Below are 14446 nucleotides of genomic sequence, written 5' to 3' on the forward strand. Positions count from 1 at the left end.
ACAGCTCGAAAAATTTCATCCCAATTTCAAATCTGGTGCCGATGACGGCCGTAACTACTATGCAAGTTTGTTCAATATTGACAAAAGATGGATCAAGAAGTTACTATGGTGCCTCAAAACATGCTCCGATTTGCTATTCAGGATGAAGTGGGAAGGAACAGTGCTCTGTGCACCCCATAAGGCTTAAATATGATCACGTAGGTATAACACTCCCTAAAGTTTTCAGTTTGTGGAAAGAGCTACAAAAAATGTGTGCAAGACAGTTTGTAATTTTAGGCTGTTACAATCATAATAAGGCAAGCTTTGGAAAGCATTCCTCTTAGAAAAATACACAACACTGACCGGATTATGCTGGAATTCAAGAGTTAAATGGGAGGTCAAATGATTGATGGCGAGAGCTCATGACAATGTTGCTGATCACCCAGGTTGTCAATTTTCTTTAAAAGATTAATTTGAAAATGTTCTGCATCTTTCTTTGCCTCTGTTACTGAATGCAACGCCAGTCTGAAGGCTCGCTAATGCTTTTCGGCATCAGACTGACAGCCTCCAGTGTATTGTGCAATCAGAATTAATGCAGCACCTAAAAAGCTTCCTCAGCGTTAAAATTAAAGAAATATTGTTCACTTAACAAAAGACTATACTACAAATGACAGCCTGAATATGGAGACAAGTTTCAAATAAATATGCATCTGATGGATTTGAGTCATTTATGTACAAACATGATAACTAATTTCTGATGATGATGAATGATGTCCAGAGCAGTTGTACAAAACTGACCAATCTAAGTATTAGATCAGAACTCAATTATTTGCTGTTGAAAACTTGAATTTTCTGAGGTAAAGGATGCCATGAACCCTTCCCAACAATACTCACTGTCTGCTCGGTGAGAGTGTGGTAATGCCGAAAAGTCCCTGTGGTTGGAAGATGGTGTATTTCCCGAATGCTGCCATCTGTCAGAGTACGTACAAGTCTTTTGATGTCAGTGTGACAACATTAAAACTTAAAGTAAGCTCGCTGAAAACTTGAAGAATACAATAGACCAAATAAAATATTAAAATGCATTGCAATACTGGACAGTGTTGTTGATGCTGCTGTGGAAGACTGACAGTCATGTTTTGGGTTTGACTTCTTTAAGATTCTTGAAAACTTTGGCATTCAGTAAATAACTTTTTGTATGCTAGGTCAACACCAAGTCCCAAACTTATTAAAAGAAGCTTTAACAAGTGTAATTTGATACTATAAGAGTAGATTAATTTATATAAAATATAGAGTGGTATGACTGGCAACACTGACCTAAGAACTAGTACTAAAGTAATAATAATGTGCTTTAAAAACTATTTTATGAAAATGTATTTGTCTATTTTTTTTTTTAATTTTCCTTAGTGGCTGATGATGTATTTCACTTTTACTTGCCAGTGACCGGACCAGGATGGATTCACACCCAAGTCTTCAACCGCCAGCTGTGTTCTGGCTCTGCAAGCACTCATTGAATGCAAAGGCAAATATAGGCAGATTCTCTGCAGCCAATGTTGGTTTTTGCGGTGTTTGATCCAGTTGGCTCTCTGGGATATCCAAGGAGATGCTCAACATCATAGTGATCTTATACACAGGTACTGCTAATCATGTTCTGGCTCCTACACTGTTCACTGCTTGCATCGACTATTTGTTGGGTAGGGTTGTAGAAACCAGCAGTTTAGGTGCATTTGCTAATGAGGAAAAGTTAACTGACCTCAAAGGACATATTTAGGCTGTTAATGAGCATCCGATGATACACCGGGATCACTTTGTGCACTTCCGCGACCGGTCTCAAAGTATACGGTATTCGCAACAAACAGCTACAGAGACTGCTGAAAACAAAGTACTCGTGAGTACTCATTTTTCCGAGTGTTCCGAGTGGAAAACGTCTCAGCGTGCTTGAATGGAATGTAGCCATTAAAGGTAAGAACGGAGCTGCAGATTAATTGCAAAGTTTATGTACAGTGAAGAAAATAAGTATTTGAACACCCTGCAATTTTGCAAGTTCTCCCACTTAGAAATCATGGAGGGGTCTGAAATTTTCATCTTAGGTGCATGTCCACTGTGAGAGACATAATCTAAAAAAAAAAAAAAAAAATCCGGAAATCACAATGTATGATTTTTTAATAATTTATTTGTATGTTACTGCTGCAAATAAGTATTTGAACACCTACCAACCAGCAAGAATTCTGGCTCACACAGACCTGTTAATTTTTCTTTAAGAAGCCCTCTTATTCTGCACTCTTTACCTGTATTAATTGCACCTGTTTGAACTTGTTACCTGTATAAAAGACACCTGTTCACACACTCAATCAATCGCACTCCAAACTGTCCACCATAGCCAAGACCAAAGAGCTGTCTAAGGACACCAGGGACAAAACTGTAGACCTGCACAAGGCTGGGATGAACTACAGGACAACAAGCAAGCAGCTTGGTAGAAGACAACAACTGTTATGATTATTTATTAGAAAATGGAAGAAACACAAGATGACTGTCAATCTCCCTCGGTCTGGGATTCCATGCAAGATCTCATTTTGTGGGGTAAGGATGATTCTGAGAAAGCTCAGAACTACACAGGACCTGGTCAATGACCTGAAGAGATCTGGGACCACAGTCACAAAGATTACATTAGTAACACATGATGCTGTCATGGTTTAAAATCCTGCAGGGCAGCAAGGTCCCCCTTGTCAAGCCAGCACATGTCCAGGCCCGTTTGACGTTCACCAGTGACCATCTGGATGATCCAGAGGAGGCATGGGAGAAGGTCATGTGGTCAGATGAGACCAGAATAGAGCTTTTTGGAATCAACTCCACTTACCATGTTTAGAGGATGAGAACAACCTCAAGAAAACCATCCCAACCGTGAAGCATGGGGATGGAAACATCATACTCTGGGGGTGCTCTTCTGCAAAGGGGATAGGACAACTGCACCGTATTGAAGGGAGGATGGATGGGGTCATGTATTGCGAGATTTTGGCAAACAACCTCCTTCCCTCAGTAAGAGCATTGAAGATGGGTCATGGCTGGGTCTTCCAGCATGACAATGACCCCAAACACACAGCCAGGGCAACTAAGGAGGGGCTCCAAAAGAAGCATTTTAAGGTCCTGGAGTGGCCTGGCCAGTCTCCAGACCTGAACTCAATAGAAAATCTTTGGAGGGAGCTGAAACTCCAAACCTGAAAGATCTAGAGAAGATCTGTATGGAGGAGTGGACCAAAATCCCTGCTGCAGTGTGTGAAAACCTGGTGAAAAACTACAGGAAACATTTGACCTCTGTAATTGCAAACAAAGGCTACTGTACCAAATATTAACATTGATTTTCACGGGTGTTCAAATACTTATTTGCAGCAGTAACATACATATAAATTATTAAAAAATCATACATTGTGATTTCCGGATTTTTTTTTTTTTTTTTAGATTATGTCTCTCACAGTGGACATGCACCTAAGATGAAAATTTCAGACCCCTCCATGATTTCTAAGTGGGAGAACTTGCAAAATTGCAGGGTGTTCAAATACTTATTTTCCTCACTGTAAGTGTGATGGCATGTTACAATAACTCGTTTTTAAGGGCCCCTTCACACATAGTACAAATCAGTGCGAATCATGGTGAAACAGCTCGTATGAGCGAACCACCAAGACATCGAGCTGACGTTGAGACACGTACCAAATGTGTGTTGCTTTTTGCAACGCCACACTTGTGGGGGCACTTAGACAAATTTCAGATCCAGCTCGAAAGTGATCATCTGCTGACTGTTTTCATGCAAACAGCGTGAATGGCCACACATTTTCTAAGTGTCAAGTGAGCAGTGTTAGATGTTCATCTGTGTCACATGGAATTTGCCCGAGACCTGCCATAAGAGGGATCGAATGGGCTCTCAAAGGGCACTCTCTATCTTTCAGCTGCTGGTGTGAGCAAATAGTTGTCGCGACACGTGTATGAGTCATTGGAGGCATCTTCGATTTTTCACGAATGGCATGCAATTCCTCCTCTGTGCGCTAGTCAACTTCAATTGTGTTATGTGTGAAGGGGCCCTCAGTGATAACTGTCCATTTTGATGCAGTCATGGTCAAAGCAGCAGCAGCTCTCCACTGTGAGAAGACTTAGTGCGCATACACGTTCATCATGACTGCAGCCTGGTAAAAACAGTCTCTGCTAGAGGCTCAGCTTTGTGCACGGCAATAAGCATTGTCATTGATATAACTGTGAAAAATCTAAGAAATACATCTGTGTGATCAGACAAGCTGAAAAACAGCTGACAGTTCCACGTGCACGTTCACGGTGGGAGCTACAATGGGGTGAAAACAGTGTGCTACTCCCGCATAGAGAACAGACTCTGCACACACGGAGATCCAAAATCCAACAGGCTCTCTCAAAGTAAAACAAAATTAACAAAGCCTACCAGCTCCACTAACGACAACAAAATATGAAAGGAAAAAATCTGAACAGGACACTCACCCACTTGTAGAATGATTTCCAAGGTTAATTATGCAACATCCACACCATCAAAGAAGTCGTCATGCAAGGATGGCACAGAATCACCAGCCGGAGAACAATGTCCCACGCCAGCTCCGCCATCAGCTCCTCTCAAAGTTATCTCACAATTCTGGCATGTTAGAAAGTTCATTATCTCTTGAAAATAATGTATTGTGACTTTTTCTAATGTAAGAAACAGGGATAGACCGATTAGCGGTCGGGTCGAATATCGGCGCAGATATTCGGCATTTTGATGCATATCGGCATCTGCCTTTTTTTTTAATCCAATGGCCGATACGCGATTCATTTAAAACTGGGTTATTTTTGGCTCTGATGCAGTCGTGCCTCTGTCTGCAGTCACTACTCTGTCTCCAGAATTGTCCCACCCATAGCGCCATCTGATTGGTTACACGCAAAGCCTCGGCACGGGTAACAGCCAATTAGCAACAAAAGCTGTACATGCACACAGCGCTCACACACATGACAGAGAGTAGAAAAAGTGTGGAGAAGCTCCACAGAGCAGATATAAGTTCTTACTTGTCAACTCTCCCAATATAGTGAGGAGTCTCCCGATTTGGAGAGTTATCTCCTGACTTCCCGATTCCTACTTAAAATTTCCCGATATCAAAGTTCATAAGGGCGTACCTTTGACAGACAAACAACGGAAAGTGTCAAGACCCTCTGCGGAGCCGCTGACTGTAAAATGAAGATATTCATGTAGCTGTTTAATTGTGACTATAACAACTTAAACAAAAATAAGTCACATATTGTGTGGTAGGCAGCAGGTGGGAGGACATCACTGTTATCTCCATTCAGTCCCTCGCAGCCCTTGGCAAACAGAATCGATTCTGATTCAAACTCAACTCAGATTGCAAGGTCAGTGACTTTAAACCTACAAAAGATGAACCCAAAGCTGCAAAGAGTGCCACTTACCTCAACTTTTTTAATGTTTTACATACTGTGCAATTAATTAATAAATTAATATAATATGCTATTGGAGCATGTTATTGTATTATTCGTCTAACTTGGGTGAATATCGGTCATTTTTGGCGACTGGGCATGGACGTCGGGCCTCTGAAAATGTATACTGCATGACAACTGCATGTTATTTGCATTATGATCACTTACTGAGATACACAACATGTGGAATCAAATTAACAATATTTAATATAATTTCAAAATGCACAACACCCAGCAAACGCGTACATATAAAGTTGGCTCACTTTAACTTTTGTAGTGTTGGCTGGTACCGTGCTGCTCTCCAAATTCGCCAGTGCATCCTCATCAAGCTGGCTGCTTTGGCTGCTGTTCATTGTTGGACTATCCATGAGAAAATCATCCAGAATATCCATATTGGGACCAACACACACTTCTCGCCTTGTCATTTTTTCCTCTGCGGACAGTTCTTGGGCTGTGTGCGCTATGACATCAGTTTATGCACAGCGAGTGGGTATTGGGATACTGTGGGAAGGTATAGCCAGGTAGCGTAAATGTAAATCTATGTTACCGGCCCAGCAACACCTCAGTAAGTGATAATAATAATTGGTATCAGCCCTGAAAAGCCCATATCAGTCTATCTCTAGTAAGAAATATGTCTACATGTTCAGGCAGCCTGTTAAAACACTGTCGTGGAGACATTCCACGTGTGCGTTCACAGTGGCAGCAGTAAAATAGTGTCCTGTGACACAGACAGGAGAATCAACACACTCTAGGACCCAAAATCCGACAGACTCTTGAAAAATGAAGAATTTCAGGGTGGACAAAAGTCCACGTCTTTAGGGTACTGGTACTTACTATCAACCAGTCACCCAAGAAGATGACAAGATGCCTTTGGAACTAGGTCTCTTTGGAAGATCCTTGGGTACCACTGGCATGACTGTTTCAAGCAAGTGGTTGCTTAGGAAGAGTCAGACGACGAGTATCACTTGCATTGTGAGGGAATGTCAACTATAATATTTTGGCCATGAATCACCAGAACACATGTGCCACAGCCTTGGGTACCCAAGCGACTAAGTCTAGGGGATGCCCACGTTTCACCTGCTGCAGCAGACAGATAGTTACTTTCCACAAGTGGGGATGAACTAGCTGTATGCCTAGCTGGATGCCATCCAGGACCACCCCATGCAGTTCAGTACCACAGCACCAGCACATGCACACAGCACCAGCACATGCTTCCAACCCAGGCCATTTTACCCCAAAAACATTGGTGAAACAGCATCCCACTTCTTATAATTATTTAAACCACAAATGATAAGAAAAGCATAGTCTTTTTTTATTTGAAGGTAGAGAACTACAGTGATGTCAATCAGACAGAAGTACGGAAAGAACACTGCAGGGCATTACAATAACTGCTGGGTAGAATCATTATATTAATGAACCCACTTAAGATCACAAACAATAGATTTAACAAATACAGTTCAGACAATTACCACTACCTCAGAGTTGCTGCATCATACACTATATGCCTAATTAAAATCAATGAACTTTACTCTAGGTTATCACATTGTGAGACAACTATTTTATGATGATAATGATCACACTTTAGACTTAATTGTGCACACTACAACAGCTTTGCAATTAAATTGCTGCCTAATCTGAGCACAAATTAGATTTTGTCTTGTTAAATTTGGACATTTGAAGCAAGTTTTTCCAAGTTCAGCGAGGTTATCAAACTTTGCATTTAAATTGCTGCCTAATCTGATGGCAAAATGTATTGTTTTTTTTGTTTTGTTTTTTTTGCAGATTTGAGTGAAGTTATTCCAAACACAGCAGGGTTATCAAATTTTGCAATTACACTGCTGCCTAATCTGACCACAAATTAGGGGAAAAAGTACATTTGAAGGATTTTTTTTCTATGTGGATCAGGTTTATTAAGTGTGAAGTGAAAACGGTGAAGCAGTGCAATAACTTTTTCAGGAATATCTTCCTTTTAACCTGGCAAAATACTTAATTTGAAAGATTTTGGACATGTTCCTGTTGAAATGATCTCCATCTGTTTACTTCTGTTTGATGACCAGAAGGCTATTTCACCAATCCTAGATAGCAGTGTAGGATGGGACTTTCTAGTTATGATGGCTGAATGTAGCTGTGACTTGAGAACTTGATTTCATAAAAGAATTTTCTCACAAGTTACCACAGAAACATATTCTATGCAACTGGATAACAGCCAGACTTGATTAATCCTGGTCCCTTATCTGTTAAATCAGCAATCACTCATTATAAAACTGTGTTGGCATTGATACACCATTTTCTTATGTATATGTGTTAAGAGCATTATCATACCAAAGGTGGGCAATTCTATGTTCCCAGAATTACAATCAGAGCAAATTTTTAATAGGTAACTAAAGCAAGGCCAGATTTTGCTGTCACTGTAATTCCGTTACCATACAATTGCCCAGATATACACAGTACTGACATTCAGTTAAGTACTGTTGGTATGACCATTCTTAAAGCAAAAATTAATCATGTGATTGTCATTGTTATATTGAGCTCATAAAGATCCTTGTTTATGAAGTAGTTTGAGGTATGAATTTACTACAACAGTGATTACGATGATTAGAAACTGCTCATGAGATTGCAAAGGTGAAGTCTTTAATCTTTATGATCTTCAAAGAAACATATGGTGCCCCTGTATGAAAGAAGAATTAAGGCATATACATTGGTGTCGGTGCTTGTCCTCAGATTCTGTAGAGTGAGGCAGATGACAGTCTCTGGTGCACCCTGGTTAGGACAACTGTTAGAATTAGGTTACTTCCAAAGCTAGGACTACATATTGGTAGTCCACCTCCCTGTGTCTGCAGTTGACTGTATTGGCTTTTATTCATGATGATCACTGCTTATTCATTTTAATCCAATTCTGTTCTAATTCTCATGAAGAAGTTTGTAAAGTTATGTATGTTATTTGGGCATAATCATTCAATTTCCCATGCACATGCACAGCCTGTAACTGGGACTGCATTTATATACGAGGGCTGTCAATAAAGTAACGGTCCTTTTTATTTTTTTCAAAAACTATATGGATTTCATTCATATGTTTTTACGTCAGACATGCTTGAACCCTCGTGCGCATGCGTGAGTTTTTCCACGCCTGTCGGTGACGTCATTCGCCTGTGAGCACTCCTTGTGGGAGGAGTCGTCCAGCCCCTCGTCGGAATTCCTTTGTCTGAGAAGTTGCTGAGAGACTGGCGCGTTGTTTGATCAAAATTTTTCTAAACCTGTGAGACACATCGAAGTGGACACGGTTAGAAAAATTAAGCTGGTTTTCAGTGAAAATTTTAACGGCTGATGAGAGATTTTGAGGTGATTCTGTCGCTTTAAGGACTTTTCACGGTGCGAGACGTCGCTCAGCGCTCTCAGCCGCCGTCGTCAGCCTGTTCAAGCTGAAAACCTCCACATTTCAGGCTCTATTGATCCAGGACGTCGTGAGAGAACAGAGAAGTTTCAGAAGAAGTCGGTTTCAGCATTTTATCCGGATATTCCACTGTTAAAGGAGATTTTTTTTAATGAAAGACGTGCGGACGGGTCCGTGCGTCGGGACGCAGCCGACGCAGTGCGGCGGCACAGGAAAAACACCTCCGTGTTGATAACCATTTGTAAAATCCAGGTGGCTTTTGATGGCTTTCAGTGGAGTGAGTATATGAGAAATTGTTTAACAGCAGGACATGTTCCAACTTGTCCTTAAGGCTTCCAATGGAGGTGTTTTTCCTGTGCCGCCGCACCGCGTCGGCTGCGTCCCGACGCGCGGACCCGTCCGCACGTCTTTAATAAAAAAATCTCCTTTAACAGTGGAATATCCGGATAAAATGCAGAAAACCGACTTCTTCTGAAACTTCTCTGTTCTCTCACGACGTCCTGGATCAATAGAGCCTGAAATGTGGAGGTTTTCAGCTTGAACAGGCTGACGACGCTGCCTGAGAGCGCTGAGAGACGTCTCGCACCGTGGGAAGTCCTTAAAGCGACAGAATCACCTCAAAATCTCTCATCAGCCATTAAAATTTTCACTGAAAACCAGCTTAATTTTTCGAACCGTGTCCACTTCGATGTGTCTCACAGGTTTAGAAAAAATTTTGATCAAACAAAGCGCCAGTCTCTCAGCAACTTCTCAGACAAAGGAATTCCGACGAGGGGCTGGACGACTCCTCCCACAAGGAGTGCTCACAGGCGAATGACGTCACCGACAGGCGTGGAAAAACTCACGCATGCGCACGAGGGTTCAAGCATGTCTGACGTAAAAACATATGAATGAAATCCATATAGTTTTTGAAAAAAATAAAAAGGACCGTTACTTTATTGACAGCCCGCGTAGCACTTTTCCATCTGCATCAGATGCTCAAAGCACTTTAAAATTATGCCTCACATTCACCCATTCACACAGACATACTCACACACTGATGGCAGGGTGCTGTCATGCAAGGTGCTCAGTACACACAGGAAGCAACTTGGGGATTTCTCCCGGCCCATTGTGATCACTATGGGCCCTTGGGCAAGGGCCCATAATGATTTTCCAGTCAGGTTGGGGCTTGAACCTAGGATCCTCTGTCCTCTGGTCTCAAGCCCAACACTTAGCCACTAGATCATCACCTCCCTGTGTTGTTCATTTGGGTTCAAGTTAAGATAACAATAAAAGGAAAAGTTACCTTTTTGGTTTATAAGATCCACTTTTTTGGGGGTCACATGATCATAGCCTCTTGACTGCACTACTCTGAGCCAGAAAGTTCTAATATATGTTTGGTGCACTCCTAGTATTATGCTACTATATTTTGTGAATATAGCCAAAGATGCATGTGGATCTGCAGACCCATTTGGAAATACAAGTGTCCAGGTTTTTTTTTTTTTTTTAACCTTAGTCATGGTAAAGCACTGATAAAGGTCATATTGCATCAAAAGTGTCAGTCCAGCTTGGTGTCTCAAAGTGTCTTTTAATATGGGGCTCATCTGAGCTTTCTAGTACTGCACACAGAATAGACAGAAGATATAGTTCACAGATTTACAGCACTGTCTGTACAACTGCCCTATCAGATCCAAAACTTACAGAGAATGTGTAGGACATCTGCTTCTCCCGGTCAACAGGTTTGAGGAGCCTAAGGTAGCGGATTATCCCAGTCGGGGTCAGTCCAAAGATCGTTGTGTAGTCATCCATAGTAATCTTCACCATGGGGTCTTTTGTCTTCCAAAACAAAGACGAACAGAGAGAATCACGTTACCATGGCGACATGATTATTTGATCTTTTTTCATTTTTACTCCAAAGTCGCAGCTGTGGGGATGAGAAATCCTATAAAACAATGCATTTTGATGTGCCAAGGAGCTAAAAATGGAATTTGCCTGCAGGTATCTATCTCATCTGTCTTGAGGAGAGACACTGGAAATTTAACTGAGGATTGAACCAGAAACCAATGTCAACATGACTATACTAATAAATGAAGGAATACTTCACCCTAAATACTGCACACTCATTACCCTGTGTTGTGTTATTAAAGGGTTGCTTATGCCGATACTTTTTCCACAGGTAGAGTGACCAGTTTGAAGCAAAATATAGATATTTAATAAAGATGTATAACCAGTGTGAGTGTCTGATCCATGCACTGGTTAGACTATGTTAACACATATACTCAAAGTCTATTACTGTCAATTCCAAGGAGTAAGCTTCGATTCATGTCCATCAATAAGTCCTCTCAGGAGAGTCTGGTAAACATCAGCACTGGGTGGCTTATTGATTTTGTTATCTTTGTTCCTACTCCAATTTGATTTGTTAATCTTCTCCAAAGACCAAGTATTGGGAAAGAGTCAAGGCAGCTCACTTGTTTTGGCTAAGTGTGTGACTGTGTGTTTTCACCCATTAAATGCATCTCTTTCAGCAGTAGATCTGCTGCTTTGTATCTCTTTGGTGGATGGACAAACACAAAATGTACCTGCACAATCAGAGCAGGTGTCCTTGGCTCTCAGCCAACTGCATCGATAAATACAAAAAAAATAATAATAATAATAATCACAGACACACAGTGCACGTACACGCAAGACTCTAGCATCAAAAAGTAATTCTTTTGAAAGAATAAAGTTTGTTGTGTTCGGAGTGTATCATTTCTTAAATTTTGATTGAAGTAAATGCAAAACCCACATCTGAAACCCTCCATCTGCATACAAAGTACACAGCACAGCAAAGCACTCCAAACATACACTCCCAAAAGGCATCGGCTAGATGAGTCTATGCACGCACCCATCATTACTGCAGATCTGCTCAATGCCCAATTAACTCTTCATGAAATTTAGATTAAACAAAGACATATAATTTCGACTGCTGAGATCACACAGGAAATTCTGCACATTGTTTTGTCTCCAACAGATAATTACATAGTTACTAATTGGTTGTTGAGGGGTCTCCAGCAGTGATGGGTTTTGTGGTTTTGCTTTTACATTTCTCAGAGTGATGCATGCCTTAACATAAAGGATGTCCCAAACTGATCTGCAACAAAGAGATAAAGGCACTTTTTAATAGATCCCGAATAAGTCGACGGAGGTGTTTCTGATCTCGTGTTGATTGCAATTTACTGAGCTTTCAAAGGTGTACAGTTCAACTCTGTTAAGACACTCACAACTTTCTTAAATGCACTATTGAAAGCACAGAAACCACAGTGCAACACAGGCAACAAACCCATCCAACATCAAATTCAGTCAGTAATAACTGCACTGACATAGCTGGGCAGAGATCAGTTGGAGGAGATCCACTTTGGGCTTCATGATAAATCAGGTCACATGTATTTTTCAATGTCACAACTCATAGGTGTTTTTGAAGGTTGAAAATTCTGGGACCCCTATACTGATGGCTTGGAGGACATGATCTAAAATGTATATGGTGCCAGCAGATTTTAAGAAGCCTTCCACTAATTTGTGGTTTTTAGAGGACACGTAATGTGAGTGCAAAGTGAGTACTGGGCACAAAGGTGTTGGATGCGTCCTCTTAATATTCATGTTTTTTTTGGGGCATAAAATGAAATAAACCATCTACTATCCTCTCAAAGTGCAACTGGAAAACACTGATATTGGGAAAGAGAACTCAAGTGTGATGTTATGTGGCAAGTTAATCCAAATTCTCACAGCTCACCACTGGCCACCAAAGATCCCTGAGGTGAAGCAGTGAATTGTCCTTTTATAATTTTTCACAAGTGGTTACTTGTATTTTGTTTAATGGCTGTTTTCATTTCGATTCACTGTGTATACAAGTGGGATGCAGGTTCATTGCCATGAAAAACTACAACTGTGTTGCCTCGAAACTGCTACACTTGTGCTGCACTGTGCACCTGTTTGTATTGGGTGAATGCAATTGGGGAATGGAAAGTTTTTCCTAACGGAAAAGCTTGGATGTACCATACCTCTCAACATAAATAATATGCTAATTATAATAGGACACCAATCAAAATATTACAAAGGAATGCAGTTTAAGAACTGCAGCTCTTCATTGTGTAAACTGAAAATTAAATTTTCATGGAGTTCTATGTTTGGATGAACATGAGGTTTAACTATGGAGGAAAATACGAGGGCTGTCAATAAAGTAACGGTCCTTTTTATTTTTTTCAAAAACTATATGGATTTCATTCATATGTTTTTACGTCAGACATGCTTGAACCCTCGTGCGCATGCGTGAGTTTTTCCACGCCTATCGGTGACGTCATTCGCCTGTGAGCACTCCTTGTGGGAGGAGTCGTCCAGCCCCTCGTCGGAATTCCTTTGTCTGAGAAGTTGCTGAGAGACTGGCGCGTTGTTTGATCAAAATTTTTTCTAAACCTGTGAGACACATCGAAGTGGACACGGTTCGAAAAATTAAGCTGGTTTTCAGTGAAAATTTTAACGGCTGATGAGAGATTTTGAGGTGATTCTGTCGCTTTAAGGACTTCCCACGGTGCAAGACGTCACTCAGCGCTCTCAGCCGCCGTCGTCAGCCTGTTCAAGCTGAAAACCTCCACGTTTCAGGCTCTATTGATCCAGGACGTCGTGAGAGAACAGAGAAGTTTCAGAAGAAGTCGGTTTCAGCATTTTATCCGGATATTCCACTGTTAAAGGAGATTTTTTTATTAAAGACGTGCGGACGGGTCCGCGCGTCCGCTCTGTTGAAAGCCTTAAGGACAAGTTGGAACATGTCCTGCTGTTAAACAATTTCTCATATACTCACTCCACTGAAAGCCATCAAAAGCCGCCTGGACTTTACAAATGGTTATCAACACGGAGGTGTTTTTCCTGTGCCGCCGCACCGCGTCGGCTGCGTCCCGACAAGCGGACCCGTCCGCACATCTTTCATTAAAAAAATCTCCTTTAACAGTGGAATATCCGGATAAAATGCTGAAACCGACTTCTTCTGAAACTTCTCTGTTCTCTCACGACGTCCTGGATCAATAGAGCCTGAAATGTGGAGGTTTTCAGCTTGAACAGGCTGACGACGGCGGCTGAGAGCGCTGAGCGACGTCTCGCACCGTGGGAAGTCCTTAAAGCGACAGAATCACCTCAAAATCTCTCATCAGCCGTTAAAATTTTCACTGAAAACCAGCTTAATTTTTCTAAACTGTGTCCACTTCGATGTGTCTCACAGGTTTAGAAAAAATTTTGATCAAACAACGCGCCAGTCTCTCAGCAACTTCTCAGACAAAGGAATTCCGACGAGGGGCTGGACGACTCCTCCCACAAGGAGTGCTCACAGGCGAATGACGTCACCGACAGGCGTGGAAAAACTCACGCATGCGCACGAGGGTTCAAGCATGTCTGACGTAAAAACATATGAATGAAATCCATATAGTTTTTGAAAAAAATAAAAAGGACCGTTGCTTTATTGACAGACCTCGTATACATATTTCCCTATAACTCTTCAGCATGAAATGGTTGAATTTATACATTGAAGGTAAATACATGTGCATGGGACATGACAAATATGTGGATGTGGTTCCAATGCAACCCTTTTACCTACAGGTG

General features: G+C 41.4%; 1 protein-coding gene across 3 annotated transcripts in view; it reads right to left on the reverse strand.

The window, feature by feature from the left end:
- The window catches only part of pcdh15a (protocadherin-related 15a), a 707751-nt gene that overhangs the window by 263115 nt on the left and 430190 nt on the right, over window positions 1-14446 (reverse strand). For all 3 annotated transcript variants that reach the window (XM_034185498.1, XM_034185497.1, XM_034185496.1), the window contains one exon: window positions 10523-10657. In XM_034185498.1, the coding sequence (XP_034041389.1) occupies window positions 10523-10657 (135 nt within the window). The remainder of the gene's footprint in view (window positions 1-10522; window positions 10658-14446) is intronic.

Source organism: Thalassophryne amazonica, chromosome 13 (genome assembly GCF_902500255.1).
Source record: "Thalassophryne amazonica chromosome 13, fThaAma1.1, whole genome shotgun sequence".
In the NCBI taxonomy this organism is placed as follows: domain Eukaryota; kingdom Metazoa; phylum Chordata; class Actinopteri; order Batrachoidiformes; family Batrachoididae; genus Thalassophryne; species Thalassophryne amazonica.